The sequence below is a fragment of the Leptonychotes weddellii genome, chromosome 15, assembly GCF_054177405.1.
Source record: "Leptonychotes weddellii isolate Sample4059 chromosome 15, ASM5417740v2, whole genome shotgun sequence".
NCBI lineage: Eukaryota > Metazoa > Chordata > Mammalia > Carnivora > Phocidae > Leptonychotes > Leptonychotes weddellii.
Window position 1 is genome coordinate 36421257 of NC_138383.1, and position 25047 is coordinate 36446303.

General features: G+C 52.4%; 1 protein-coding gene and 1 long non-coding RNA gene across 4 annotated transcripts in view; one reads left to right on the forward strand and one right to left on the reverse strand.

Moving 5' to 3' along the window:
- LOC145717394 (uncharacterized) lies at positions 1-7280 on the reverse strand. Of its 2 annotated transcripts, none has more exons than XR_014140576.1 (3): positions 6832-7280; positions 1087-1143; positions 1-282 (listed from the first exon to the last, which is right to left on the reverse strand). It is a non-coding gene; the product is annotated as an uncharacterized LOC145717394 (long non-coding RNA). The 2 variants fall into 2 exon arrangements; XR_014140575.1 differs by lacking the exon at positions 6832-7280 and adding an exon at positions 2627-3374.
- The window catches only part of SLC13A2 (solute carrier family 13 member 2), a 23249-nt gene continuing 5399 nt past the window's right edge, over positions 7198-25047 (forward strand). Inside the window, exons 1-6 of one of the 2 annotated variants that reach the window (XM_031026231.2) lie at positions 7198-7451; positions 21759-21887; positions 22804-22940; positions 23060-23265; positions 24030-24210; positions 24311-24433. In XM_031026231.2, coding sequence (XP_030882091.2) covers positions 7227-7451; positions 21759-21887; positions 22804-22940; positions 23060-23265; positions 24030-24210; positions 24311-24433 — 1001 coding nt within the window. In that variant the 5' untranslated portion in view covers positions 7198-7226. Of the gene's footprint in view, positions 7452-21758; positions 21888-22803; positions 22941-23059; positions 23275-24029; positions 24211-24310; positions 24434-25047 lie in introns of both variants that reach the window. The other variant, XM_081805429.1, reaches the window with a different exon arrangement.

Below are 25047 nucleotides of genomic sequence, written 5' to 3' on the forward strand. Positions count from 1 at the left end.
AGAGGGAACATAAGCAGGGGGGAGTGGGAGAGGGAGAAGCAGACTCTCCGCTGAGCAGGGAGCCCGATGCGGGGCTCGATCCCAGGACCCTGGGATGATGACCTGAGCCGAAGGCAGACGCTTAATGACTGAGCCACCCAGGCGCCCCGGGAGCTGCTTTTTAGGCTTTGGAAAGCTGAAGACTCTTTCGCAAGAGGGGAAGATGGTTTCTCCCTGGGAGGACCGAGCAGGCCTCGCTCCTCTTCTGGGCAGTCTTCCAGTTGCTCTCCGAGTCAGAGAGTTCTATGATCCAAACAAACACTGTCACCACCTTTATTGTCACTCCCCACCCAGAACAATCTGATTAAGTACTGCTGTCACCAGTGAAAGGTCTTTTATACAAGTCTTTGCTTTCCTCAAACACAGCCTCCTTGCCAGCCAGAACACACTCCCTGCCTCCCAGCCTTCAAGGTCAGGACCGAAGGGAAACTTTGTCACTGTCACATTTGGGAGAGGCTTGGTCAGGCAGAGTCCTGTTACATTTGTCAACAAGTCATGATCTCTTGAGCAAATAAACTGAAGTTGAACCCTAAGAGAGCATTGATCCTGAGACTCAAGGGGCCCTGGGGAAGGGTTGTGTTCCCCAGTACTAGCCACCAAGAAATTACAGTTGGCCGCCTTTAAGGAGTCCCCACCCCGGTCGGCCTATTTGCACACAGTCCTAGCTCTTCCCACAACCGCAAGGTAGATTCATTCTTCCAGTTACATTTTCAGTTTCTTTGCTGCTTTATACAGCAGAACTGAAGCTCAGAGAGGCTGTTCTGTCCAAAGTCATGTAGGCACTAAGGATACAAAGGCAGGATTCAAACCTAGGTCTGTTTGATTCCAAAACTCTGCCATGCTCCTCTGTGTCTGATGAATGAATGAATGACTGATTGACTACTGGATGGATAATGAATGGATGGGATCAGGTTCAGAGACCCAAAGATTGGAAGCCAGCATTAATCTCACCATCTCTTCCCGGTTCTGTGGCCTCTGCACATTATCGAGATAGATAAAAGCAGGTTAAAATAAATGTAAAAAGAAAGTTTAAATGAGAAAACAGACCTCAAGAGAGCTGGGTATATGCATCTAAGGATGCAATCAGCAGAGTGAAAAGGCAACCTGTGGAATATAAGAAAAATATTTGTACATCATATATCTGACAAGGGGTTAATATCCAGAATAAATAAAGGACTCCTACAACTCAGCAGCAACAAAAACAACAACAAAAAACAAATAACTTCTTTTAAAAATGGGGAAAGGGTCAATAGACATTTCTCCAAAATATACAAATGGCCAACAAGCATATGAAAGGAAGCTCAACATCACTTATCTTTAGGGAAAGGCAAATTAAAACCACAACGAGATATCACCTCATACCCATTAGGATGGCTGCACTGAAACAGACAAGCAAAAAAACAAAAAAACACAAAAACAGAAAATAACAAGTGTTGGCAAGGATGTGGGGAAATTGGAACCCTCGTGCACTGTTGGTGGGAATGTAAAATGGTGCAGCCGTTATGGAAAACAGTATAGAATTTCCTCAAAAAACTAAAAACCGAATTAACACATGATCTAGCAATCCCATCTCTGGGTATATAGCCAAAAGAATTGAAATCGAGTTCAAAGTGATATGTTTGTAGCAGCATTATTCACAATAGCCAAAAGGTGGAAACAACTCAAGTGTCCATGGATGAAGAGATAAATAAAATGTGGTATATTTATACAATGGAATACTAGCCTTAAAGAGGAAGGGAACTCTGACATGTGCTATAACATGGATGAACCTTGAGGACATTCTGCTAAGTGAAATGAGGCAGTCACAAAAAGACAAACACTCTTGATCTTGGGGTCATGAGTTTGAGCCCCACGTTGGGCATGAAGCCTATTTTTAAAAAAAGAAAAAAAAGTAGAACTTACAGAACCAGAAAGTAGAGCAGTGGTTGCCAGGGCTTGGGGGGAGAGGGGTGGGAGTTTTTGCTTAATGGGTATAGAGTTTCGGTTTTGCAAGATGAAAAAGTTCTGGAGACTGGTTGCAAAACGATATGATTATACTTAACAGTACTGACCTGTACACATAAAAATGACCAAGATGGTAAATTTTACCTTATGTATATTATATCACAATTTTTAAAAAGAACTAGGTGTAGAAACTTGGAAGACAGGAGGACAGGCTTGTTGCTCAGTAATGCAGGGAGGTGGTTCTTGGGCTGAGTGTATCTAAATGAGCCTCAGGTCCCTATTAGCATCAGAACATTCTGTAGATTCTTGCCTAGGCTCAGCTTCCAGAGTAGGTGGGCAGGGCCAACCTGAAAGTGTTATTCCTTATTTCCTCTTCACAATCTTGATGGTGGTAAAAACCCATTGACTTCTTTGCCTTCTTATCTGACCAATGGCCCCCATCGTGCTATTGAAAGATCCAGAGACCAGCTCCAGAACATGATGGAAAGAGGGCTTCACTGTCTGGCATGAACCTTATAAATTATCACATGGGCACCCTATCTACCCACCCACCCACCCATCCATCCTTTCAACATGTATTTGTTGGGTATTCGCTAAAGAGGCTGAAGAGGGATATAGGGACAATCATACAGGACAGACTTACCCTCCTGGAACTTAGAGTCTGGTGGATGAGAATGAAATGCAGCATCCCATGTGCTTGTGCTGTGATAGGGGACCTGTTCCAGTTGGTAATGAACATTCGCAAAGGAAGTTCAGTCTTAGACTGAGACATGAAGAGTGAACAAGATTTAACCAGCAATGCGGGAGGGAGGGAGGCAGGGAGAGTACGCCTAAGAGAAGCAAGAGCGTAGGCCCTCCTGGAGATCTTAGTAAATACAGGGCCAGGTGAGACTCTGGAGAGTGGAGTCATGGCAGGAGTGGTGAGAGCTGAGGCAAAGAGGGAAACAAATGAGACAGGGCAACTACATGGACTGCGTGAGAAACTGCTTTTTTGACTCCTTTTCCTGTTTTGAGTCTTCCCAGGCCCTACACCCCCCACCTTACGCATGCCTTAGAGCACAGATAATGCATGTCAAGGAGTTAGTGATTTCTTTGGAGTCTTCCAGCACAATGGATAACATCTAAGGAATGACCGGACAGGGTCGTTGGTCATGACCATTTTCCAAGACCACTGACTCATCAAGACCCCTGGTCCAGGGCATAGGTGACTTCTGGAGGACACCTAAAGGCTCATCTTTGTTCCTGGATTACTGAGAAGACACCCGCGCTGGACCACGTTCCTTAAAAAAAAACCACAGGCCCCAAGCAAAGACAAGACTCACTCTCCTTCCTCCTAGCGTCTCCCTGACACTCTGTCTGTATCTACACTTTCTCTATATCTTTAATAAACTGTCTTGCTTCCTCTTGGCTCACGTGTGATTTTTTTTTTTTAAGATTTTATTTATCTGACAGAGAGAGACACAGCGAGAGAGGGAACACAAGCAGGGGGAGTGGGAGAGGAAGAAGCAGGCTTCTCGCAGAGCTGGGAGCCTGATGGTGGGGCTCGATCCCAGGACCCTGGGATCATGACCTGAGCCGAAGGCAGACGCTTAACAACTGAGCCACCCAGGTGCCCCTCACGTTTGATTTCTATCCTGCGTGAAGCCAAGGAACTTCTTGGCTGGTTCCGAGGACTCCCTCTGCGTCCTCAGCCCCAGCCAGCCTGCATCACAAGGATGGGATCTCACAGGGTCATGTAAGTACCTTCTGAGCAGCCGGCAAGGTGCTGTGGGGGCGGGGTGGGGATAGGAGCAGGGAAAAGATCAAATGAACATGCCCCGTCGGAAAGGCACTGGAAGACAAGGGCCTCTGGAGTCAGATTCTGGGTCTGGGATTCTCAGAGCTCTGAGCAAGGTGCCGGCCCCCCACGCAACGTAGGATCTCCATCTCTCCCTCCTGCCTCAGGACAGGTTGGCCACCCAGGAGGGGACCTTCCAGGGCTGGGACACATATCACCTTTCACCAGGGGGCCCTCAAAAAAGCTGCAGTGTGCCTTCCTACCTTGCTCCCTGCAGTCCTCTCTGTCCATGAGAACACTCACGCCCTATGCTTCAGCCAAGGATCTGCAGGCCACCCCACATCCTGTCTTCTCCCCTTTAGGCCAGGCAGCTCCAGCTCTTACAACTCATCTCTGGTGTCTCCTACCACGTCCAGCCTTTCCCACCTTTCTGGGACCACTTGGACCGTGCCCCTGCGGGCTCCAACCCCTACCTGCTCAACCCCAGTTGCTTTTGTCTGAATGCCCACCCCTGCGTCCTGGTCCGAACTTCCTAAAAGCCACCTTTGGGCCCCAGCCCCAGCCTTGGCTCTCTCTCCAGCGTATCTGCCTCTTGATTCTGAGGATAGGCTGGTTCTTGTAAGTCAGGGACCACCTCCTGTCCAGCTAGGACCTTCTCAGCTGTTCCCAGGCGGCCCTCTCCAAGAGGGTCAACGGTCCAAGTGCAAGGTCAGGACCCCTCCCTGAGATCATGCAGAGGCCTGTCACAGGAAGGGCCCCACAAAGACTGAAGAAAGACAGTCACAGCATCCTGCCACGGGTTGTTTACATGCACTAGGAGCCAAAAAACAAAAAACAAAAACACCAGTTATTTGCAGCAATCATTAAAGGAAATGGAGGGGGGTAAAATGAGCAAGGCTTGGGGGAGTGGGGCCCTGGCTGTGACCACCAGGTGGGGGGAAAGTCCTCCTAATGTAAGTGTTGAGCGGAGACTCCCCAGTGGTCTCAGGACTGCCTTGAAGATGAACTAATCACTGACGGGGCCTGGCTCCTGGTGATGCAGCCCCGGCAAGCTGCCACAGGGCCTCAAAAGAGACTCAGCAAGGGTCCCAAGGGGAAATGACTTTGAAGACGGTTGCAAATGTGAAGCCTGGGGTGGGGGGGTGGGGTCTCAGTGAAAGTGACTCTCTAACTTTTGTCCAGTGTCATCACGGGGGCCCAGGACACGGAGGGCTGGGCAGAGCGCACACACGGTCTCGGATATGAATCTGGAAGCTTCCTCAGTTTCTCGCGGGCTGTGTAACCCTGGGTGAGGGACTTCCCTGCTCTGAGCCCACATCAGCTTGGTATGGAGAGCTGGGTAAACTGGGATGCAGATGACACACATACTGGACGTCTCCTCTCTGCAGGAGGCCCAGCCCTGCTCCCCTCGGGGCTCCTCTAGGGAAGAAGCCTAGGGGCTCACTCAGAGAAGAAGCCACCTCTGAGTTGAGACAGAATTCAGGTATTGTCTTGGGTATCTGAAACCCTTTGTCCTGTGCTTCCTGACTACTCCTCACCTTGCCCTAAGCAGGCGGCAGGCTGGCTGAGTGGGAGGGGAGAAGCCATACCCCGGACAGGGGTGTAGGGCGGCCTGTCTGTCCTATCTTATGGTAGCTTCCCACCAGCCTGGCCCCAACAGCCTGTGACCTGATTGTCTCCATAGCTCTCTGCTCTCCTTGCAGAGGGCACCAGGGGTCTCTCTCCCGTAGACCTCACTGGCTCCAGGAGGATCTCATTGGCATACCAGCCCAGGCCAGGCCGTTGAACCCCCTGGAAGTGTGGCTATTGGCTCTCAGTCCTGCCCCCCACAAACCCATACTCCAACCACAGAGAACCTTCTGTTCTCTAAACTCCGCCATGGTTCCGCATCTTTGCCCAGACTGTCTTTACATCCTGAAATATTCTCCCTGACACCCTGCCTTCTTATCCAGGCACACACGGATCATTAACAGAATCGTGGAAATATGGATCGAATTTCTCCTGTGTGCAGTATGGGGTGGGGGAAGGGTGAGGGCACCAGGAGACAGAGGCTCTGGGTGGACAGACTCCAGCAATTCCTTGCAACCCACAACCCGCCCCCTCCAACACAAACACCTCTACGCACACACCACCCTCCAGGCCTTAGCTCCTTCTTCTCCCTGCCAGCTATCTTCCCTTCAGCACCTGGTGACCAAATTATACAGACTCCACTTCCAAGTTTTAGCTCACATGCCCCACACTCCTCATTCTCTCCTTTCACCTGGTGCCCCCTGGATGGGTTTAGACCTCCCCAGCGCACTCAGAAAGCATGTTCGAATTCTGGCTGGCTCTGTGTCCTGGGCCCTCAGTTGTCCCACCTGTAAAATAGAATAGTTACACCTAATTCGTAGTGTGTTTCTACAGAGTAAATGAAATAGTACGCCAACTAGCTTGTACTAAATGCTAAACAAATGTTCACTATTACCAGCATCATCTTAATTTCTGCATCCCTGGCACTGAACACAGGGCTGAATTACAATTGGTGCTAAATACTTGTCTGGTGAATGGGATGGGTGAATGGATGGATAGACGATGTACAAATGGAGAGATCAAGATCTCTCTGGTCTTCTATGGCAGTTTGGGGTAAGGGTGGGGGACCAGGAAGAACTTTAAAAAGCTAACCTTTTGGGGTGCCTGGGTGGCTCAGTCGTTAAGCATCTGACTTCGGCTCAGGTCATGATCCCAGGGTCCTGGGATCGAGCCCCGCATCGGGCTCCTGCCTCAGCAGGGAGCCTGTTTCTCCTTCTCCCTCTGCCTCTCTCCCTGCTCATGCTCTCTCTCTGTATCTCTGTGTCTCAAATGAATAAATAAAATCTTTAAAAAAAAAAAAAAAAGCTAACCTTTTATGATCAACATACCATAGCTTGTCTCATCTATGCCTCAAAATAGAAAGATGTTCCAGCAGAACAAGGAAGTGGTTATTCAGAGAGGTTAAGTCAGTGGCTCAACGTCACACAGTGAATAGGAGATAGTCAGAACAGGTAACTTTGACAGTTTCCTTGATACCTGGAAGGAGGAGGAGGAGGGCTTACTTCAGACTGGCGGGACTCAATCTTAGACTGGAAACTCCTGGAGGGCAGGGCATCTGGAGGCAGGGCTGCCTTGCTGGGCCCAGTAGGAACCGCTGTGAGGATAACCCGCTTTGGGGGAATAAAAGGAGAGAGGGGAGGCTGAGCTGGGGGGCAGGGGTCTTGCCCCACAGAGGCTGGCTCTGGGGCTTCCCGGACACCCTTCCTTCTCCAATTCCTCCAGACGCAGCCCTTAGCAGCCTCCGCACAGGAGTTAACTGGGCTTAACTTCTTGGAAGAACCTGAAGCTTTTATTCCTTTCTTTGCAAAGTCTTCCTGATCTTTACACCTCCGGCAGGTCCCTCCTCCTTACTCTCACCTCCTGGACTCCAAAACAGTCTGATTGCCAGGGTGGGTCAATGGTTAACACTCAACCAGCTTTATATAAGCTTGCCCTGGCTGGCTGCCTACCTGCTGTATCGCTCCTTCAGCTCAGTGGATCCCGGATGCCACGGCTCCAGCAACCCTTGCGGGTCCACACCATGGCCACCTGCTGGCAGGGCCTGTGGGCCTATCGTTCCTACCTGCTTGTGTTCTTCCTGCCCATTTTTCTGCTGCCCCTGCCCATCCTCCTCCCCAGAAGGGTAAGGACTCTGGGTTTGGCTCCAAAGGGGTGGAGGGCAGTCTGGACGAGGGCTGGGCATCCTTAGGACCAGCATAGTTTACTCATCCTTCCCTGGCCTGGAAATGAGGCTATGACCTCCTGGTTCTCCCGAGACTGAGGGTTGAGAGGTCAAAGGGGGCTTTTGCTTGGCACCCAGGATTAGCAGCCCAAGGCGAATTGCTTAGGTGTACTCGAAATCTACTGCCTTGGGAGATAGGAAGCCAGTTCCGGAAAGGGGGTGCAGGTGGAGGCAGCTGGGGTTCTCTGCCTACTGTGTGCTCGCCCAGCCTTGCTGGGCTCAGTGGGACGTGAGCGGGGCTGGCTGCTGGAAACCAGTGAAAGGGAGTAGGAGGAAGCTGGCTTCGGGCAGTTTATGCCTTTAAGAGTGCAACCAGAGGGACGCCTGGGCGGCTCAACCGGTTAAGGCTCTGCCTTCGGCTCAGGTCATGATCCCAGGGTCCTGGGATCGAGCCCCGCGTCTGGCTCCCTGCTCCACGGGGAGCCTGCTTCTCCCTCTGCCACGCACTCTCTCTCTCTCAAATAAATAAATAAAATCTTAAAAAATAAATAAATAAGAGTGTAAACAGAAAGAGAAAGAGCTCACCCTTGATCCCAAGGGCTAAGTCAGCTGAGGGAGAGGGGTAGGAATTGGACAACAGGACCCTGCCGGTGGGCACCATAGACAGTGTACCCTGGATGGAGGGAGAAGCGCTTACAGCCTACTTCCCTCCACCAAGCAGCAGGTACCATAACTTCGGCTCCAATTTACTGGAGCCCCCACCACAAGCCCTGGACTGTGCACCCAGTAACCCTTCCTCTCATCTTCCCCCTCCCCCTGATGGACCCTTCCTCTCACCTTAAGAGGCAAGCCTGCCTATCCCAATTTACAGATGGGAAAAGTGAGGTTAAGTCACTTACCCAAATCCCAAGGCAGATTCTGGTTTCATGGAGCTTGGCTATAATACATTTTGGAGGCCCCCTTGTAAGTAAAAGACCATAAAATTATGAATCTAAGATTATGGGGCTTTTGGGAAGGGTCAGTTCAGGAGGAGGGTCTTGAAGCTCAAGCTTCACCCGGTAGGTCACAGACTGTGGCAGACCTGGGGGTGTGGTCTAGCTTCTCTTCACCCTGCTGCCTCCTCGAGGACGGGACAGGATCCTGGCCCTGGCCCCACCCACAACCCCAGGCCTGCCCATTATCATCCTTTTATCACAAAAAGGGAAATCGAGGCAAGCTTTTTGTTCATGGTATCCCAAAGGGGTGAGAGAATGGGGATACCGTGGCCCAGCTCTTGAACCCCTGACACTTGGTAAGTGACAAGGCCTGGCTGACCTTTAAGACCCTCCTCTCGGGCCAAAGCCAGGGACAGCTCCGTGCTGGGGACCCATCCGATGGGTTTTCAGACAGCTTGGGCCAAGTGTGTTCACTGCAGGAGGAAGGACAGGCAGGGACCCTGATTCCCATTTCCCTCCTCAGGAAAGTACAGCCCAGAAAGATTCAGCAACTTGCCGAGGGTCGCACAGGAAAGCTGGAGTCAGGGGAAGCCAGGCCCCCTGGCGGGAGGGCTAGGAGTCAGGAGCCCCCCCCGCACCCCTCTCCCGCCCCAGCCCTGCTGCCTGCTTTGGCCTCACAGACGCTTTCATCCCTGTCCTGACTCGGATGAACTGTTCCCGGTCCTCCCTGTGGAATCTGGCCCCTCGGCTCGAGCCCTGGAAACCAGCTCCTCTCAAGGACTTTATCCCCTCTCCAGCCTCATCAATTTTCCCCTCTCTCCTAATCTCTCCCATCAGCATACAATCTCTCTCACTGTAAAAAACCAAACAGACCCTCCTTGAATCCCACAATCCCTCCACAGAGGCCTGCTTTCTTTGTCTCTCTCAAGATGGAAGGCCTCCAAATCTGTCTGCACGGCTCGGGTCTTTCCTTAAGACAGCTCCAGTCTCCAAGGGGCTACCTTCCACTCCCCCTTACCCCCCACCCCGCACCCCCCACCCCCACCATCTCCACCCCCCACTCTCCCCCCATTCCCACTCTCTCCCTAGGTGACTTTGGCTGTCTGCATACTGACAACTCTCCAATCTTAACCCCAGCCCTAACCTCTAAACTCAGTATTACCCAGCTAACACTGGACACTTGCTCCTGAATCTTCTCTTTTATTTTATTTTATTTTTTTCAAAGATTTTATTTATTTATTTGATAGAGAGAGACACAGCGAGAGAGGGAACACAAGCAGAGGGAGTGGGAGAGGGAGAAGCAGGCTTCCCGCCGAGCAGGGAGCCCGATGTGGGGCTCGATCCCAGGACCCTGGGATCATGACCTGAGCTGAAGGCAGAGGCCTAACGACTGAGCCACCCAGGCGCCCCTGAATCTTCTCTTTTAAACAGCATATGCTTCTACATTTACCATCCAAAACAACACCGCTTGCTCATCTTTTCCAGCTGGCTCTTCCTGCTCTCTTACCAAGATGTGGTTCAACTTTCTACTTCCAAGCCACTCCTTTTTTTTTTTTAATATTTTATTTTTAAGTAATCTCTACACCCAACGTGGGGCTCGAACTCACAACCCCGAGATCAAGAATTGCATGCTCTACCCACTGAGCCAGCCAGGCGCCCCAGAGCCATTCCTGATTCCTCTTTTTCCTTCATTTCCACATGCACCAGCGGGTCCTGTTGACTCGAGATCTATGAAATAGCTGAATGGGATTGCTTGCCACTGCCTCCCAAGTGGGTCCAGGCCGCCATCATTTCTCTCCTCTCCCTCCCCAGACCATTCTTCACCCAACCACACCCTGTGGAAGCCCTTACACAGGCTTCTCGTCAAACTCGAAATAAAACCCAAACCTCTTAGAGTAGCCAGGAGTCCCTGGGGCTCCACTCCTGGAGACTCCGTGGTCCCCAATGCCTCATATCGTCCCTCTTCCTTCACTCTTCTCCAGCCTCACCCACCTTCTCCAAGCTCCTCAAATTTCTCGGTCTCCTTGCCTGGAATCTTCTTTCCCAGATGACTGCTTCTCACTCCTTGGGTTTCAGCCTCAATCCACCTCCTCAGAAAAAGCCTTCCCTGACTGTCGCCAGTCAGGCTCTATTAGGAACCCCTGTTGTTCTATGTAAAGAGCTTTCACTATCTGAAATGATGCACTTGTTTATTTTCTATTTATTCTCCGACTACCCACACTAGACTGTAGGCTCCATGAGGGCAGGGACTTTGTCTTTTTCCATGCAGAATCCCCAGTACCTGGCACATAGTAGATGCTCAACAAACACCTGTAGAATAAATGCAGGAATGTGGGCAAAGAGGACCTTGTGTTGAGGCCCTGCTGTCTGTAGTGAGTCCCCAAGCTTACCTCCATGCCCCTGGCCCCTAAAGTGGGAAGGAAGAGCCCCACACAAGGCTCAGACGGGTAGTCCATATAGTAACAGTTGATATTTACTGAGTATTTTTTACGTGCTAGCCATGGTGCCAAGCACTGCAAAGCACTAACCCATTTATGTCTCATAATAACCTCTGAGTTACTGTGAGGGTACTACTATTACCCCATTTTACAGACATATCAATTGAGGCCCAGAGTAGTAATTTGTCCGAAGTCCCAGCTGGAGAAAGGCAAAGGCTAAACTGGAACCCGGCCTTGGGGGTCTCTGCCCGAGGCTGTCCAGGGATACAGGCTGGTGGCCCCGTTATGAGTCACCTCTTGAGCCACCTACCCTCGTGTCCATCCAGCCAGCAGCCAGTCCTCCCACTGTGCTGCAGTCTGATGAGCTCCTGCTCTGTGCTAGGGGTTACTGAAAAGGAGCAGAAGCTTCTGTCCTTAGGTTGCTGTCAGAGACACATGTATTTACCCAGAGATATAGCTGGAAGGCTGAGGAGCTCAGAAGAGGGAGCAAATTCTTCCCACTGAGTCAGGGGCGAACCCCAAGCAGGTGGCCTTTGAGTGGGGCCCTGAAGGCTGAGTGGGACGCCGACAGTCCGAGGCATCCTTAGCAGGCAGGCCGGGGGAAGGCAACTGCAGGAGCAAAGGTGTCGGGGCTGGAATCGTAGGGTGTGTTCCAGAAATAGCAACCGAATCCTGGAAATGCTCGTCATCCTCTGGTGGCCCCAGGGGACAAGGGACAGTGAGGAGGACAGGGCCTCCTCACTGCTCCCCCAACCCTGCCACCAGACAGTGAGAAGCACCATGGGTGTGCCCCAAACCTGACACCCACTCGCTCACCCATCAGGGAGCACGTACTACGTCACAAGGACTGTTTAGGTGCGGGGGGATGGGGCTGGAAAGACACGCAGAAGCATATGCTGTGAAAACCGTAGGACAGGCTGTGACTATGGCTTAGGGATGGGTTGCTCGGGATAGGTGGTCAGGGAAGGCCTCCCGGAGCAATGGTATTTACCCTCGGACCTGAATGGCGAGTGAGAGGCAGTCAAGCACAGCTCTGAGCAAAGAGCTGTCCAGGCAGAACACACGGTGCAAAGGCCCAAGGCCAGGAGTGAGCTTGGCAAGCTGGAGGGATGAACAAGGCCAGCGTGGCATGGGGAGCTGAGCCGCGGGCAAGACGGTGTATGTTCAGTTAGGGAGGAAGGGGGAGGTGAGCCAATGTCGTCAGCCCTGCAAGGCCAGGAGAAGGAGTGAGGATTTTTAGGGTCAAAAATGCTGGTTTCCCCCCTCCCCATGGGACCATCTGGAAAAACAGTCTCCTAGGGGCACAGTGTTTGCCAGGACAGAGCTTAGCTAGAATCCAGATTGTATTTACAGGAAGAACAGGAGGCAGAATTTCTTCATCGGAATCAGCTGCACTCCTAGACTATACGCACGGTATGTTGTTGCCTGCCCGCGTGAGCTTTAAGACCCGTATAATTAAAATACCCTGACTAAAAGCTATTCCTGAGCTCCAGAGACGGAGCAGGACTTAGATGATTCACTGTGGACATGAAGACTGAACGTGGAATCTGGACCTCAGTTCTGGGGTCCGCCTTTATCTTTTGAAACCTCCTGGCTCTTGGTCAAGAAGGCAGAGTCCAGGGAACAAAACGGATTTGGGAGCCAGACAGATGTGGGTCCAAATCCACTCTGTACCATGTATAGCCTCTGACCTCACCAACCCTCTCCACTCTAAGGGACTGCGTGAAGATAGAACAAGAACCCATGTACATAGGGTTCCTGGTACCTGGGGCCCGGTACAGGGTGGTTGCCTGTGCCCTGTGCCTCTCGTCTGAATTCCTAGCCCCTGGAAAGCACAGCTAGCCCGAGGCACTGCGTGGACACCTGACTTCTTTTCCAGAGATGACTTCTGTTCACAGGGGCTGTTGTCCTGACGAGAGGGCCTCAGTGTCCCCACCTATGAATCAGGAAGGTGAGGTGCAGCTGGTCACCCGCACAAGAGCAGTGAGGTGTCCCTAAGTGTAGCCACCACCTGGAGACAGGTTTTCTGGCCTCTGGGGGGCCTGGGAGTAGGATTAGGACTCAGCCTCCAAGGCCGGAGGAGATGCCTGGAGGAGAGAGAGACGTTTCCCCAGTCTGGACTTTGTTCCCAAATTATCAAATTATGTCCATGCCCATCAGCACCTGCTAGGTGAGGGTCAGGAATGGGCAAACAAGGTAGAATCTTCAACAGTAGTTTCCTGGATAGAACCCAGTGGCAAGGCCTGGGCTGTTGTGGGGATCGAACACATGGAGTGTGGGAATGCTTTGCTCACAGTCACTCCTGCCTGCCATTTTGCTCTTCAGTGGACACAGGCAGACCTGGCCCCCAGCCCAAACTGGGAGGTCAGGACTCTTCCCCCCACATTTGTCTTCTCTGATACTCAGAGACCCATTGTTTCCCTTTGGCCTCTTAGAACAGAAGATGATGCAACCAACTCATTCACACTGTGGTGCAGAACTAAACAAAGATCTCCAGAGTGAGATCAGGCAGAGGGAAGACAGGCAGCCAGCCAGCCTCCATTGCTTGCTTTTAGCAGAGCCTCAAAGGCCGGCGGGGGCCGGAATGCTTACGAGCGGGAAAGGGGAGGCTTCAGGGGCGCCCCAACTAGAGGCTGTTAGCAGGGGAAGCCGGAGGGGGCCGATCGACGCGGGGCATCTTGGGTGATTGCTTAGGGATGCGTATTTGGCTTTCACTGGTTGGTCCAGAGTTGGAAGTGGGGGTAGAGAGTGGGGGCGGAACAGGAAAGCTGGCCGTCATTGAGCAAATCCAGACTGGGCCAATTGCTGTAGAGGCTGTGGTTTGGCTACCCGGGCTGGTTGCTGCACAGACTGCAGGACATATTTTTATATGTGGACTGGCCATCGTCGCCTTTGCAAATTCAGTCTCTTGAAAAGATTAGGTATTTAGCATGGGCCCAGTATTCCTAGAAAGAATATCACACACCCCAGCCTACTCTGCACCTCCTTCCCCAAGTCCCTTCAGCCCGCCTCCTCTCCCTGGGGTCACTGCCATGCGTCTAGACACCCAGGGCAGGCACGTGGGAGTGTTCTCCTCCCATTCCTCCCTATCCAAGCCATCAGCCCTCACCCAAACCCTGTCTTCTCCTACCCTCTCTGGAGTCTGTCCTTTCTATCTCCACTGCCATGACCTGCTCTGAGCCCCGCCATCTGCCCACTGGACACCCAGCACGCCTCCTAGGGCCTCCTGGGGCCTCCCAGCCTCCCATCCTGTGGCTTCCAATTCACCCGCCACAATATAGCAGGTCTAAGCTCCCTATTTTCATCTTTATTTTATTTTAGACTTTATTTATTTGAGAGAGAGAGAGACAGAGATGGCAAGTGAGAACATGAACAGGAAGGAGAGGGAGAAGCAGGTTCCCCACTGGGCAGGGAGCCCGACGTGGGGCTCGATCCCGGGACTCCGGCATCATGACCTGAGCTGAAGGCAGACACTTAACTGACTGAGCCACCCAGGCGCCCCCCCTAATTTTATCTTTAGATGATGTATTTATTTAATTAGATGGCACACTCACATCGTATGAAATTTGACGGTACCAGAGAGTGAAATGGAGAGGTCCTGCTCCCACCCTCATCCCCGTGGCTGTCCAGAGGGCAGTCTCAGTGACCAGCATGGTGGCTGTCCTCCAGAGCAGGGACTCTTCCTCCTTGGGAATCTGTGGGGAGAATTCAGGGAGTCTGTGAACTTAGATGGGGAAAAAAAAACAAAAACCCTATATTTTATTGTCAATAACCTCTAAAGAAAATTTAGCACTTCCTTCTGTTATGAATGTAGATAACAAACCACAGTGGTATTAACCATATCTTTGATTTTGCTGCCAGGGCAAGTGGACGGTACAGTCCCATTGCCTTGGAGCTGTTGCAAGCACCTTGAAATACTGTTTAAGTTCCTCATGACTTTGTAGTTACAGTAACCATTAGCCAAGGTCTTATTAGCTGAGACAGAGTAACATATATCATGACCTTGTCCATTTTTCATATTTTAATAACTGTATTTCAATATAATTGGTTTCCTTTATAATTCTATGCATTTTACTTAATGTATTTAAAAACATGATTCTAACGAGTTAGAAGCCTTCGTCAGGCTGCCAAGGGGACCCTGGTACAGAAAGAGGGTAAGAATCCCTGAATCAGAGATTTTCCCACATATATACAAACACTTGTGCATATATTTTTTAAAATCACATAGGGCAAGGGGCGCCTGGGTGGCTCAGTCGGTTAAGCATCTGACTCTTGGTTTTGGCTCAGGTCATGATCTCAGGGTCGTGAGATCGAGCCCCAAGTCGGGCTTTGCACTGGGTGTGAAGCCTGCTTAGGAGTCTCTCTCTCCCTCTGCCCCTGCTCATGTATGTTCTCTCTCTCCCTCTCTAAAGTAAATAAAATCGTTTTTAAAAAAATCACATTGAGTGGCATTAGTGTAACCTCACCGTGTCACTCTCTCCTCTTAAAACCTTGTAAGGGCCTCACTTTTCACCACTGTCTTCCCGATAAAGCCCTAGATCTCCCCCAAGGCAGACAAGGCCTTTTCCAAGCGATATACCCCTCCAAGAAAGCATCAAGATCTTTTATGCTTCATTCTCTTGCCCCTCTGCTCACTCCCTCACTTCAACACCTCTTGCCCACCCACCCACTGAACTCCTCTTCATCCCTCAGCACCCGTTCAGTGTCCCCTCTGGAAGCCTTCCTCAGCCCAGACAGACGGAGGCTCAGGGAAGGGTCGGGGGTCCTACTCTGGTCTCGCCCTTGCCGTGGTTCTCGGCCGGCTGCCACCTAGTACCTCACCTCACCCACAGACCTGGGAGTGCTCACTGCCAGCAGCATCCCCTGCTCACCAGGGGCAGAGGGGCAGTGGGAGTGACCCCCTGTGTGCCAAGCCATCCCCCTTCCCTGGGTTAACCTTCAATCACCAGGAGGAATAAGTGGTGACAGCTCGGAGACTACGGGCGTATTTGCAGCTGCCCAACAGCCCCGGGCTGCTCTGTGTCCGTCACGGGTAAAGGCCATGATGCCCACAGGTCCCACATCTTGCCCACACCCCGGGTCCAGAGTCTGCACTGGACTCTCTGGCACTTTCATCTCCATGTGGGCCTCATGAATCCACCCTGGTTCCCCAGGATCCCGGGAGTACATTCATCTCCCAACACCAGCCCCACCATCTGCTCATCGCCATCGATGGTCCTTTATGACATATTCACATCCTTTATCCTTATAATAGCCCGGTGAGGCAGGTGTTTCTTTTATTCCCATTTGCAGGTAAGGAAACCACATAAAGGAGATAAATGTGTGTACAGCTGGAAATGATCAGTGTTGCTTTTTTATTTTTTTCTTTATTTGAGAGAGAGACAGAGAGAGATAGCGAGAGAGAGCCCGAGCTGCGAGGAGAGGGAGAAGCAGAATCCTGACTCCAGCTGAGCAGGGAGCCTGACTAGGGGCCCGATCCCAGGCCCCCGGGATCATAACCTGAGCCCAAGGCAGACTCTTAACCAACTGAACCACCCAGGTGCCCTGATCAGTGTTGCTTACAAAAAAAAGAAAAGAGGGCGCCTGGGTGGCTCAGTCGGTTAAGCGACTGCCTTCGGCTCGGGTCATGATCCTGGAGTCCCGGGATCGGGTCCCGCATCGGGCTCCCTGCTCAGCGGAGAGTCTGCTTCTCCCTCTGACTCTCCTCCCTCTCGTGCTCTCTGTCTCTCATTCTCTCTCTCTCTCAAATAAATAAATAAAATCTTTAAAAAAAAAAAAAAAGAAAGAAAAAGCTGAGAGGCGTACCCATAAAGCTGGGCCTGGGCATGCAGGTTTTCTGACCTCTGACCTGTGTTTCCCATTACAAAAGAAGCAAGCTGCCAGCCTTGGGGTTTGGAAGCCCTCTGAGCATTTATCTCTTCTGTCCACTGTTGGCTTTGCCGGGCAGCCCGCCCACCGTGGGCCTAGGGGCCAGCCCACATGGGGGCACTCAGAGTCCGGAGGGCCAGGGCTGGGCCTGACTCATGTCTGTGTCCCTAGTGCCTGGTGCTCTCATTCATGCATTCAGACTGTCAACTCCATGTAGGTGCCTGATGGGGTTGGCAGAAACAGACTCGGGCCTAGCTCCCTAGAGAGTACGGTCTGATGAAAAAGGTTGATGTAAAATCAAGAAATTCATGAAACAAAGTGTTTAATTATAGCTTGTGATAAGTGCTGTGCAGAAGAGGGACAGGGGCTTAGTGTGTGAAAAAAGGGAATATAACCGAGTCTCAAACCCATGGAGGATTCCCCGAAAAAGGAATACTTGAGTTGAGATCTCAAGAATGAGTAGACATCAACTGGGCAAAGTGGGAAGAGAGGAAGTTATGTGTGTGCAAAGGCCCTGTGGCTGGGAGGAGGATGGAGTATTTGAGGAACTGGAAGAAGGCTAGTATGGCTGGAGCAGAGAGCAAGGAGGAGAAGGCTCAAATCAGCCCCAAACTTCTTCTGAGAGCAGTGGGATACTTTGAGCTGCTTTGAGGTGAGTGTGTCCGTGTTGGAGGATTGGTATGGATTAAACAGATTTGTGACTCGAGATCTCTCTGCCTGCAGCAAAGAGAAGAGATTTCAGGGGCAAGAGAGGAAGAGAGGTGAATGAGGAGACCTTGTAGGAGTCTTGGTGACAGATGCTGGGGCTTGGACGAGGCTGGTGGCTGAGAGCTGGAGAGAAGTCGATGGGGGCATTTGAGGCATAGAACCAACAGGACTGCAGACCTGGAGTGGAGAGAGTATTTGTCCAACGAGTGCCTGACGAACAGTTGAGAGGCCCAGGGCTTGACCCCCAGGGGCTCCCAGTAGCAGCGACTTCTTTGGGTAGAGGTGGGTGTGGCACAAGTGGGAAAGGAGGATTTCACACGGAGGCCAGCACCAGCCAAAGAGCCAGGGGTGAGACCCGGAGGTGAAAAGACTCACTTCCCTGTCCTCAGGAGCTCATAAATGAATACTGAGGGAGGAACAAATCCTCAGCCGAGGCACAGGGCTGGAGAGCACCTCCTCTGCCAGACAGGGCAAGGGGGAGGTAGTGACAGAGGGAGCAAGAAACATTAGCTGCCAGGAAGAAAAACTTGTAGAGACCCCTGCTCCTGCCCAGAGAGGAATTCCACTTGGAGATGGACCTAGAAGTTTAGAAAGTTCCCAAGGTGATTCAGGGAAGCCACAGTAGTGGGTGCTAGACCATTTTTTTCTTTCCCTTCACCTTAAGACAGGGATATAACTGGGACCCAAGGGAGCAAGAGCACCTGGCCGTGAGGACCCCAAACAGACCAGGTTGGGCCACTCGCCGCTGACAAAACCCAAAGGCAGAGAGACAAGTGGTGGCAAAACAAGAAAGGGATTTATTTCAACAAGGCTGACACCTGGAAGACAGCAAACTAGTGTCTCAAAGACGGTCTCCAAAGTGCTGAAAGTTCATCCAGGTTTCTATAAGGAAAATGTGGGACAAAGGAAAGGTCCCTGCAGGTGGGCAGGAAAGGTCAGGTTGACCACCGTCGTGGGGTCAGTCATGCAGGTTCTTGCGGTTATCAGGGCAGTCCCTGTTGCTTGGGGGGTAGTTTTGGTTTCCATCACGGGATGCTTTGCCTGCATCTTTTTTGCCTGAGATAATAGATAAGCTGAAAAGAAGAACTTAGGGGCCTCTGGGTGGCGCAGTCAGTTGGTCATCCTATTCTTGGGATTCTTTTTTTCTTAAAGATTTATTTATTTATTCAGGAGAGAGAAAGAGCACAAGAGGAAGGGCAGAGGGAAAGGGGCACCGAGTGGAGCCCAACCTGGGGCTCTATCTCACGACCCTGAGATCACGACCTGAGCCAAAACCAAGTCAGTCACCATTTCTTTTTTTTTTTTAAGATTTTATTATTTATTTATTTGACAGAGAGAGATACAGCGAGAGAGGGAGCACAAGCATGGGGAGTGGGAGAGGGAGAAGCAGACTCCCTGCTGAGTAAGGATCTCGATGCGGGGCTCGATCCCAGAACCCTGGGATCACGACCTGAGCCGAAGGCAGACGATTAACCGACCTAGCCACCCAGGTGTCCCAGTTACTTTGAAATACAGTAATAAAAATATGAAAAAGCCAGTTGCAATTCAGAAATACAGGTGATTATTCATGCATTAAAGATCTAGCATTGGTATAACTACCGTAATGCCAAAACGAGTGATGGATAGAAACAATATTTCGAGATACATTTTGAGATAACGGCATCAACTGATCTGTGCCCGTACCTGATGGCTGATGGCCACGATCAAGGGCCTTTGTGACAAAATCACCCGCGGGACCACTAACTGCAGTATGACTTTGTTGCCTATGTCTAGAGCCTTAGTTAGATGTTAGCGCAAAGATGAAATAGTTTTCCCTCAGATTCCTTGGAATTCCATGCCCCAGTTAAGAACCCTATGACCCAGGAAGAACAGGTCAGCAAGTTATGCTACAGCTGGACAAGACTGCCCAGGAGGATGGGGACACGGGCTAGGGCCACCTGGGCCAGAGAGAGGATGGGGACACAGGGCTAGAGCCACCTGGGCCAGAGAAAGCTTCTGGATAGGACTTTGAACCTGGTTTTGGGTTTGATCCAGAGACAGACAGGCGACAAGGAGGGGGACTTGGGGAAGTTGTAAAGGGGTAGGGGAGCCATAGACAGAACACACTGGAGCTCACAGGGGCAGGGTTAACTATCAACAGCTCTCTCTGGAGCACGGGAATGGGGTCTCAGAAGGGAAAGTTTGGGGTTTGAGTTTACCTGCCCGGAGCTTGATGGCAGGAAGTGGCAGTCCCCAGGAAAGACAGTTCTGTTGGAATCCAGAGCCCCAGCCCATCCACATACACCCCACTAGTCGCTGTGAACCTGAGGCTGGAGGGCACCCCCCAACTGTAAGGGATGGAGCTCAGGGTAGAAAGAGAAAGCTGAGGCTCAAGAACCACATGGCCTGGCTTCTTCACTTGCCAACGTGTGATGCTGAGACATTGACTTCATTTATTTGTACCTTTGTTTCTTCATCTGTGGAGTGGGAACCATAGTCAGTCATTACCTCACCGAGCCATGAAATGCGACAATCACCCGAAGCATGGGGCGCCCAAGGCCTGGCACGGAGCAGTCCTCAGGATACTTCTGGCTGTCCTTAGCAGCTCTTTCTTCTTGAATCAGCAGTGACCGGGCAGCCCAGCCCCCTCCTTGTCTCTGGCCAGAGAATTCCGAGTCAGTTGTGGGGAGGGGACGCCAGGGTCCAGAGGGGCTGGCCTGCCCTTAGCCCCAGGGGAGGATGAGTAACTGGCCGCTTCCCTTGCAGGTGAGGAAGAGCTTGAGAACAGCAACTTCAGCAGAACCAGCCTCTTGGTTGGGGCGGGCGGGGGGTGAGTCTCTGGGCGAAGGTCAAGGTGGCCCCACCCCTGGGGCCAAAGAGTTCACGTCCAGGGTGAGGAGAGCTGGTGGAAGTTTCATGATGAGAAAGCAAGCCTGGCGTCAGGCAGACAGACCTGGCTCTAGAGTGGGGTGCGCAGGCTGCGTGCTGTTCCACTCCAGGGTTTCCCAGAACACCGGGGAAACGCCCTTCGAGTTCTGCAGTCTGGATGCCTTGCCTGGGTTCAATTCTGGCTCTGCCACTCCCCAGTTCTGTGACCTTAAGCGAGCCACTTACCCTCTCGAGCTCCTCTAGATCCTGGGCCCGCCACACCCACCTTCAGGGCTGTTTGAGTTACGTGAAAACACCCAGCTCCTAAAAGTTGCTCCATAAACAACAGCTTCCTCTTCTCCCAGGCTACCACCAGGGACCCTCCCTAAGCTTCAGGGCACTAAGGGCAGGAGGTACTCAGGGGTGAGCACAGCCCAGCACCAAGTGTAAAAACAAGAAGGGGCAGGGCAGTCGAGACAGGTGAGAGAGAAGGCCTCCCAGCCCAATGTCCCAGCACGCAGCCCAGCAGCCCCTTCCACAAAGAGTGGGCAGGTGCCCCAGAGGCCTCCTTCTAGCTAATGATCCTCCTTCCCTCCCTCCGGTGGCCCATGACTCTGGAGGCTGACTGCCATTTCTGCCCCAGGTCCCCTCCCAGGTCTGAGATCCGGTCTCTCTAGACTCAAAAGGAGGCCCTGTGAAAGAAAGAGGAGCTTCTGGTGCTCAAAGACTTGCAAGATGATGACCCAGGGTTTCCCCTCCAGTTCCCCGCACAACTCAGGGATGGGGGAACATTTCACATATTCTGCAAATGTGTATGGCAGCTCCCGGAATTGTGTAATGCTATAGTCATATCAGGCTTGCTGGGAAGGAGACCTCCCACCATTCCTAAACTTCCCAGTGGTTCATTCATTCAGAAAAGATTTGCTCTGAAGCCTGCTGGGTCCTGAGCTCCAAGCACCCAGATGTCACAAACACGACTCTGTCCTCATGGAGCTCCCCTTCTGGGAGAGGAAACAAACATTCATTGCATCGTCATACAAATAGATTCTTGCAGGCTCTCACAAAGCCAGGGAAGGCCAGGGTGCCAGGCAGGAGTCCACACTGACCAGGCCCCAGTATCATCTAGATGAGCCCCCATCTCATCTAGGGGATCCTCACTTTGGCCCCCTGCAGTCCCCTCGGGCTGGGTGGGGCCTGATACCCAACTCTAGGCTCTCCAGTCCCTCCCGTGTGGCTGGATTATAACATCTGGCCTCCCCAAGGTCAAAGACAAGGTGGTGAGTGCCTTGCTTTATTTTTTATTTCCGTTTTGAAATGGGAGCTTGGACTCAGGAATCAATGACTGTGGGTTTCACAGGCTCTCCCTACACTGTTACCAATGGCCTGTTTTCTCTGGGGGCAAGAGGTGACATGACTCTGGGACACAGGCCTGCCCCCTCCAGCAGCTCTGCTACCCCCCCTCCCGCCCACAGGAAGCCTACTGTGCCTACTCCATCATCCTCATGGCGCTCTTCTGGTGCACCGAGGCTCTGCCCCTGGCTGTCACCGCCCTCCTCCCCATCGTCCTGTACCCCATGATGGGCATAATGGATGCCTCCGAGGTAAGGTTCCTGGTAGGGAGGGGGGGTCTGCCCTAAAACACTGGTGATGGAGGATGCCTCATCACAGGCAAGACACACAGAAGAGGAGTCCAGGTCAAGGAGCACTAAGGGTAGAGTCAGCTAGAAGATGACAGGGCTGGGGGTGGGCAAGGGTACATTCTAGAAATGCCGAGTGCATGGTCGGTGTTGAGAGTTAATTCAAAGTGGATCAGGTGCAGGCTTTGAAAGTCAGCTAAAGAACTTGTATTGTCCTGGGTTAATGGCTCTGAAACATGCATGTCTCAGGACCACCTGCAGGGCTGGTGAAAAACAGACTGCTGGGCCCGACCCCAGAGTTTCAGAGGCAGTAGACCTGGGGCAGGGCCTGAGCATTTCGTTCCTAGCAAGCTCCAGGTTGGGGATGATGCCGGTTTATGGACCACACTTGGAGAACCACTGCTGTACTTTCTAGTATCAGCACTAAATTCTCTATCTCCTAGTCAATGGCTTGAAAAATGACTGGAATCAGGCTCGATTATCTCCCACTCATTTCTGAGGGGAGAAAGAAAGGGTTTGACAGGAAGAGAGGAACCTGGTTAATTTTTTTTTTTTTAAGATTTTATTTATTTATGTGACAGAGAGAGAGAGCACAAGCAGGGGGAGAGGGAGAGGGAGAAGCAGGGAGCCTGACACAGGGCTCGCTACCAGGACCCCGGGATCATGACCTGAGCCAAAGGCAGTCACTTACCTGACTGAGCCACCCAGGCGCGCAGGAACCTGGTTAATTTTAAATGGAAGATAATCCAAAGACCATTTCTACTTGGTTCTGAGAGCCCAGGAGACCAACCTGTGTTTGTGGGAATGTCAGTGACTAGCCTGCAAGGCTAGGGGCATGGGAGACACCCCTTCCTGCCTCTCAGCTGTCCTTGCCTGCCAGGTCTGCATCGAGTATTTAAAGGACAGCAACATCCTGTTCGTCGGGGGGCTGCTGGTGGCCATTGCCGTGGAGCACTGGAACCTGCACAAACGCATTGCTCTCCGTGTGCTCCTCATCATTGGGGTGCGGCCGGCCCTGTGAGTTCCCACAAACCAGGACTGGAGAACCTGGAGCGGGTGGGGTGCTGGGGATCCAGTCCCTGAAGGGGACACTGGAACACCAGCCAGTGGGTCCGTCCGTCTCCATCTGTCCCTAGGCTGCTCTTGGGCTTCATGTTGGTCACAGCCTTCCTGTCCATGTGGATTAGCAACACGGCCACCACAGCCATGATGGTGCCCATCGCGCATGCCGTTCTGGATCAGTTGCACAGAACGCCCACGGGCAAGGACGTAGAGGAAGGCAGTGAAAACCCCACCTTTGAACTCCAGGAACCAAGTCCCCAGAAGGAGGTGACCAAGTTTGGTGAGAAAGGTGAAGCTTGACCCCGCTCTGCCCCAACCCCACCACCACCACCCTCCCTCAGCTCTTGGGGAGGGTCTGAGATGACATCCATGACAGGGGTGGTCATCTCAGAGCTTTCAGGGAGAGAAAAGGGAGACGTGCAGCGACCAACTTGTCCTGGCTTGCCCAAGACTGTCCCTAGTTTTATTCTTTTTATTTATTTTTTAAAGATTTTATTTATTTATTTGAGAGAGAGAGAACACAAGCATGGGAGGGGGCAGAGGGAGAGGGAGAAGCAGACTCCCCGCGGAGCAGGGAGCCCGATGTGGGACTCGATCCCAGGACCCCGGGACCATGACCTGAGCCGAAGGCAGATACCCACCCAACTGAGCCACCCAGGGGTGCCCCTCTCCCTAGTTTTAAAATGAAAAATCCCACGTTCTGAGAATCCCTTCAGTGCAGGGCCAAACAAGATGCCAGATCACCCTGGGAGGCAGAGAGCTGGAGTCTGGGTGGGCTGTCAGGGATCCAGGCTCCCTTCGTCCTATGTGCTTTGGATAATCCTCTTGCATTCTCTGTGCCTCAGTTTCCCTCTCTCAAGAGAGGTTGGGCCAGATGGTATCTGAGGGTTGAGCCAGCCTGAGACCTCAGGGAGTGCAAGCCCTTGCAGACCTGGACACAGCCTCTGCACCCCGCCCCCAAGCCCGCCCCCCACCCACCAGCCTGGGTCTAGGCTGCTTGCTGACAAGGCCCGCCCCCCCAGCCGAGCTCTCCTTTGTTCCCAGATAACGGGCAGGTGCACCCCGTCCCGGCCGTGTCTTTAGAGCCGACGGCGGCACAACGGCAGGAACAGTTCCGCTTCAGCCAGGGCATGAGCCTGTGCGTGTGCTACTCGGCCAGCATCGGGGGCATCGCCACGCTGACCGGCACCACGCCCAACCTGGTGCTGCAAGGCCAAGTCAACGCGTGAGTGACCAGGGGCACAGCGGGGGGCGGGGGGGGGGCCTGCACTTGCGCTGGGAGGCGCCTGGGGCAATGTCATGCAACAGCCCGCATCCCCCACCAGGCTCTTTCCCCAGAACGGCAACGTGGTGAACTTTGCCTCCTGGTTCGTCTTTGCCTTCCCCACCATGGCCATCTTGCTGCTGCTTTCCTGGCTGTGGCTACAGAGCCTCTTCCTGGGGTTCAAGTAAGTGGTGGCGGGAGTGAAAGAAGCCCGGGGGCCTGCCCTTACCCTCGGGAGATTCCGGTTGAGTAAGCAGGTAGCCATTGTGGCAAAGGGTGTAATCACAGACCCACTGAGAAGGCCTCTCTGTGCAAAGGGTGTAATCACAGACCCACTGAGAAGGCCTCTCTGTGAGAGATTTACTGGATGGAGCCTATTACCCCATTTAGCAGATGAGCAAACTGAGGCTCATAGAGGGGTGTACAACTAGATTTGTCAATGCTGAGTTTGAAAACTAGGTCTCCTGATGCCCAGGCCAGATCCATTCCATAGTGCTCCACGGTCCTTTGGTAAATGCTTAAGGAGCACACAGTGAGCATGGTCAGTTACAAAAGCATTTGTTGTGCTCTTACCGGACATCTGGCCCCATGCAAGGCACTGAGAATACGAGAGGATATTAGGCACAGCCCCTGTCCTTGGAGCTCACCATCTGACGGGTGGTGGTGTGGTGGGGGCCGTGACAAAGGGAACCCTGGGGGCTGTGGGAACACAGCCCAGGATAGTGGCGATCCCAGAAGGCCCCTGGGGGACGTGATGTCTGAACCGAATCTTGTAGAACGAGAAGCCAGCCAGGTAGA